Source organism: Sinocyclocheilus rhinocerous, unplaced genomic scaffold, assembly GCF_001515625.1.
Source record: "Sinocyclocheilus rhinocerous isolate Xijiao unplaced genomic scaffold, SAMN03320098_v1.1 scaffold4841, whole genome shotgun sequence".
NCBI classification, from domain to species: Eukaryota; Metazoa; Chordata; class Actinopteri; order Cypriniformes; family Cyprinidae; genus Sinocyclocheilus; species Sinocyclocheilus rhinocerous.
The window spans coordinates 35,394-41,228 of record NW_015625569.1 but is presented as its reverse complement, the minus strand read 5'-3'; the positions used below and the strand labels follow the sequence as shown (position 1 = coordinate 41,228).

The following is a 5,835-nucleotide window of genomic DNA, read 5'->3' as shown; positions in this document are numbered from 1 at the left end:
GTACCTTGTAAAATAGTTATGTTTTCTCATGCAATCGAGTTATTGGTTCTTGTAGGATTGCGGTTGGCTGGTGAAAAAATGCCAAATGTTACGCTATTTTTCAACAAATTAATTTGTCCCTTGATAAAAGTTAGATAACATTGATCAACATCCTCAAAAAACACAAACAAAACTATGCAAAGTAAAAAAAAAATATTACCCAGACTTCGTTAAATACAGGTTTTAAGGACTATTTTGTAAAGAATTTTGGTATTGTGTTGGATCGCCAGTATTAAACCAGTTGAGAAATGCAACACGATCAATGATAGACATGAACAAAAAGACTGCCAGGTTCTACTCATTGTGAAATGGTCACATTTAATGAACAACTTCTCATTTTATATACATCTATAAAAAGAACCCAGATACAGGTTACAAGAATCTAAAGCTAATACATACATTATTAAATAATAAACTTTTCTCATGTTAAAGATACATAGCATAGTTTACAAAATATGATCAAGGAGAATTAAGCAATTATGAAGGTTTGAAAAGAAAGAGGAAGAAGAAAAAAACGCAAACCACAAACAAATAAACAAAAAGGTTCTAAGGTTCTAAAATTATATTTTATTCAATGATAACAAAGCGAAACGATATGTCTTGAAGAAGGTAGTATTAAACTGTGATATTTACTAGAAAAGTCTGCAAAAACAGATGGTGAAAGGCAAATAGGCAAAGAATGAAAAGATGTTTCCGAACGGTGCTTAATCTTCAGATGGTCTGACACGACACGTTGTTCTTCCTGTTACAAAAGGCGGTCCAGAACAGTCCAAACCAATTTGTTATTTACAGTTTCAACTTCTCTGTGTTCAGGGGCCAAAAAAATGATAAAAGAAAAAGCGGTAAACAAAAAGAATACAACAGATATCAAATGATGGCCTTCAAAATAAATGTGTTACTCTTCAGTCTTTGAAGCTCGTGAAGATTTCGTACTGCCAGTTTCAATCCCTTACAGACACAGGCTTGGGGAAGCTAGGGATCATGGGAAAAAAAAGAAAACAGTCCAAGTCTTTGGCATGATGAGTTAGCTGTATGTCGTGGAAATCGATGTTACACAAAATGAGCATTTTCTGTCCTTGAAACAGTTTGAAGAATCGAAATGGGCTGAAAAATCTTGTGACAAATGAAAATTAGGTGGATGCATTTTGTTTTGTTTGTTTGTTTGTTTTCTTCTTGTGCTGCCAGCCAGGTGAGTCTCGTGTCCCCAAATCTTTTGCTCCCCTGGGGTTCGGTTCCTGTGTCTGCGTCTGGTCTGTCATCGTCAGAGATGTTGAAATGTTTTATTGTTCTTTTGTCTTCCTTTTGTAAATGTCAGCGTTTATTAATCTTTCTAGGTCTTTTTTTCTTTCGTGAGAAAAAGAACTTGAATTAAATTATCAATGCACGATATCTATTAACATGTGCAAAATAGAAATAGAAGACTCCTCATTTTTTTTCCACAGGAATGAAGCTTACACATCTGGAAAAATGAAGAAAAGAACATATATGTTAGCTTTGTGCAATCATTCATATCGTACTTCAAGGGCAAAAATACATTTTGCAAAAATGTTTAATGATAAGTATAGCATTCTCCAAAATATCATTTATTATTGCTAAAATAAAACTGTGCTAACTAGTTGTATGCGTCATCTAAATAAATAATATAGAAAGTTTCTTAAAAATCTATCTATCTATCTATCTATCTATCTATCTATCTATCTGTCTGTCTGTCTGTCTATCGTCTGTCGGTAATCTATCTATCTATCTATCTATCTGTCCGTCCGTCCGTCCGTCCATCTTTATTTTTTCCCCAGAAGTGATTCTCATTATCAAAGTAATTTTACATAACAGTATTTATTTATTTATGCAGAAATCATGGTCACTATACAACAACCATGATGTATAAATAATTTACAGTTTAAATAATTCCCAATTTTTTCATGTTAGCATAATTACAATTACATTTGTGGTGTAACTGTAATAAAAAGTGGAGTGGCGAAATATGTGCTTAATTGTCATTGAAATAATTGTAATAATACATAATTAGAATGGCTCTAAAGTAGGCTTCATTTTATTTACACAAAATTATTTCCTATTTCTTTATGATTTGGTGTGAAATACGACCTGGACATGAACTTGACAGATTTTGCATGATACATAACTTCTGAACCTTGGAATGGCTGCTAGATTTAGTCACCGTGTTAGTGTAACTTCAAATAAATGACTTAGTCAACTCCTTAAATGAATCTGAAAACATTCCCCAACTGAGTACTTTTATACAGCAGTCAGCCTACAACAATTTAAATTACCAACACAGTATTGCAAATGAGAACAAACAGGGGCCAATGAGAACAATATCCAAATGGCTCCCACTTCATGCCAGTGGGAAGATGTAATTGGTGAGCAGCCACCCGTGATGTTGCCTTTAATTTTGTCTTGGCCTGTTATGGGCTGACCAATTAAATCTCACTCAGAATGGCTGGGTGCCGAGGTATAAGGCGAAGGTATTTCTGCATGTACGTGGCTGTCTCGGGAGGACAAACACATCATACCCCTGAGGCGCTATCATATACTTCCTCCTGCCTTCCAGCTCCATGCATGAGCTTGCTTTAATTAGAGATAGGCTCGTTATGCCGTGTTGCTGAGTTGGAGATAACAGGCGTGCTGTAAACATATGGCCCGAGTGCTAATGAATCTCAGGCTTGTTACTCGACTATCTCCTCCTGCTTTCGGATCGATGAGGTTTATGTGGATGTAAGCACCAGTAACCGCGTCCGTCCCTCAGTTTCTCAGGCGTTCTGGGTGGATTGTGCCGGTCTAATGAGCCGATGGTCTCTGGTTGGGTGTCCTGTATTGTATCTCTACAGTTTTTCAGGATGGAAGCTACACTGTAATGGTGTCTATGAGTGTTCATTTCACATAATTACCAGAAAGCCCAATAGTCTTTGTTTTGAGAGGGAAACTCTTCCAGTAGTCTGCTGATATCTAGTCCATTAGGTGTAGTACTTAGGACTGTCAAGAGCGATACGAAATCACGTTCTGGAAGTACTGTGAGCACTTGGAAAATGCATAAGTCTGAGTGGGGTTAAGACCACCACCTTCTAGACTCAAACCCAGATCCACTAAGACCTAAACCAAAACCAGACCCCCTGAGACCAAGATCAATACCAGACCCGTGAGACTACGATCAATACCAGACTCCTTAAGACCCAGAACAATACCAGACCACTTTAATACCTACATCACTAGCACACCCCCAATTACCCAGACCAGACCTCCTAAGATCCAGATCAATAGCAGAACCACTAAAGCTGAAAATATACTTCCCTTGTTTGCGTTCCGCTCTGGCTCACGGACTATTTGCGTGACATAATTTTTGTCATCAGTACTGTCTGTTGAGGTCTGCGCACACGTCCTAGTTTTTGTGTCCGCGTGGACTTGTGCAGAGACAAAAGCGCATGTGGAAGTGATTTGAGTCTTTGAAAAGAATGGTCTACAAGATGGAGCTTTAAGACCCAGACCAGACCCCCTAAAGCAATACCAGCCCACTGTGATCCAGACGAAAACCAGAACCCTAAGATCCAAACCTAGACAAATACCAGACCCACTAAGATCCAGATCAATACCAGAACCACTAAGATCCAGATCTACACTAAGACTAGACCTCTCAAGGCCTGCATCCAGACTAAGGGGCATTACACGACACCGTTTTCAACTATAAAAAGGTATATTTTTTATTGTCCATTTACACGACAGCATTTTGGGGGCCTGAAAACGTAAACTTTTGAAAACAGCTTTCAAAGTGCAAGTTTTTGTAAAGGATACCATTATCGTCTCGATGTAAACTACAAAATCGTGAATTTATGAAAACAATGATGCCATGCGCATGCTTATTACGTATTCAGTCTATAGGAATGCGTAAAATGCATATATGCCCATAGTGTTTCTTTACATCGCCAACTACTGGCGTTTTTTTTTTTTTGTTGTTTTTACTAATACGTGTGAACGAGAACCATTTTGACAACTTTGTTATCTGTATGTGAAACTTTTCAAAAATGCAAGGTAAAACTTTTCAGTTTTTTAGTACATTGTTGTTGTGTAAACATACCTTAAAGAGATAGTTCACCCAAAAATGAAAATTGCATTGCTGTCTATGCAGGGTCAGAAAGCTCTCGGACTTCATCAAAAATTTCTTAATTTGTGTTCCGAATATGAACGAAGGTCTTACGAGTTTGGAACGACATGAGGGTCGTTAATGCAGTAATTAGGGAGTAATTAATGACAGAATTTTCATTTTTTTGGTGAACTACTTTAAGACTTGAGAAAAAAGTTTGTCTATTTCAATGAACTGAATTGGTAAATGTATTGCAGAATTCATTTACTAATATAAAGACATTTTGTAAATGGGCTGCTTAGCCATTCTTCTGAATTCTTCATAAGGGTACGGCAATACAGTGCCAAGTAGTGGCTGACTTAATTATCACCATTAGTACCTTGGAAATAGATAATTGTGTCTTGTCTGAGACTCAGACCCCGACTAGAAGTGCGGTCCTTCCTTTATAAAGTGCAGTCATTTCTATTGGAATCCAAACGATTGGGAATTTTGCATGAAGGCGAAAGGTTTTCCCATGTAGATTTCATAATGGGTTCAAGTTGGTTATGTGGATTCGCCATGTTGACCAACAGAAACCTGCTTGTATGATTTTTGTGTGAGCTGTGCTTCATGCCTCACTACACTATTGACAATTAACCATTTTAGCCAAATTTTGCCAACAATTCCCTATATGTGACCATGACTTAAGACTAATTGAACATTTATAAGTTTGGTGAACTTTCAGTGAACTACTTCAAGTTTTAAGACCCAAACCAAGACATTGAGTAATGAGACCCAGATCAAGGCATATTTTATGTGGTCTATAGAGGTCTGAAGACCAAAACCACAAAAATCAAGACTCCAACTCTGATAATGAGGGGAACAAACATGACACAGCTTTGGTTACTCACTGAGTTACAAAATCTCTTTAATAAACTATGTGCATTAGGGCTGTCAAAAAAAAAAATCGAATTTCGAATATTCGTCGAATAAAAAAAAAAAAATCCACATTCGAATGCAAAAACGTTGCGTTCGAATTTTAGGTCTGCGTCAGTTGTCGGGCAGCCTTATCAGTGGTGCACGAAATGCGACGACAATGTAAGTGTCATTGCATTTGAATGCTTTTGTTAGCCTATCCAGTTGAACCCACTAGATGTGGCGCTGCTACGTTGTTCATTCAATATATTGCGGAAAACGAGAGCATCAGTGTGGCCAAGATGTTGTTTACGGCGAAACTGAAACCAAGCCGTTCACACAGAATGCATCTTTATCACATTTTCTAGCGGGGCATCTATCAGCGTTGCACTTGCGTCTCGCACAAGAGAGTGGCATGTTTAGAAAGCCATGTAAAATTAATGTAAGTTCAACTTTTAAAAAACACGTCTCAAGACTTTATGGTGGTTTTCCCCCATCCCACTGTATATCATGTTTTTAAATGAAGAAAGTAGCCTACTCTTTGTGATTGGTATTCGGTCCTTTGTATTAAACTATACATACATGCATGGTGCTGTTTTTTTTCTAATTGTTTAAGCAACTTTATTAATTATATATGGTTTATAAACATTATTTTAAACATGATGCACTTTTTTTTCAAAGATGTCGTGTTATTTTATTACGCTTTGAAGAAACATGCATAATATTTTGCTCGATGCGCCCTCTTGTGGCCTCAGGAGAGAAGCCAAAAGCTTTCCCCCCCCCTAACTGAAATTATGCCTCTTAAATTC

The 5,835-nt window shown here is 37.3% G+C and overlaps 1 protein-coding gene across 1 annotated transcript in view; it reads right to left on the bottom strand.

Moving 5' to 3' along the window:
• Positions 1 to 606: 606 nt before the first annotated feature.
• The window catches only part of LOC107750213 (ciliary neurotrophic factor receptor subunit alpha-like), a 12,285-nt gene continuing 7,056 nt past the window's right edge, over positions 607 to 5,835 (bottom strand). The window contains exon 4 of the mRNA XM_016565497.1: positions 607 to 1,498. Within this exon, the coding sequence (XP_016420983.1) occupies position 1,498 (1 nt within the window). The 3' untranslated portion in view covers positions 607 to 1,497. The remainder of the gene's footprint in view (positions 1,499 to 5,835) is intronic.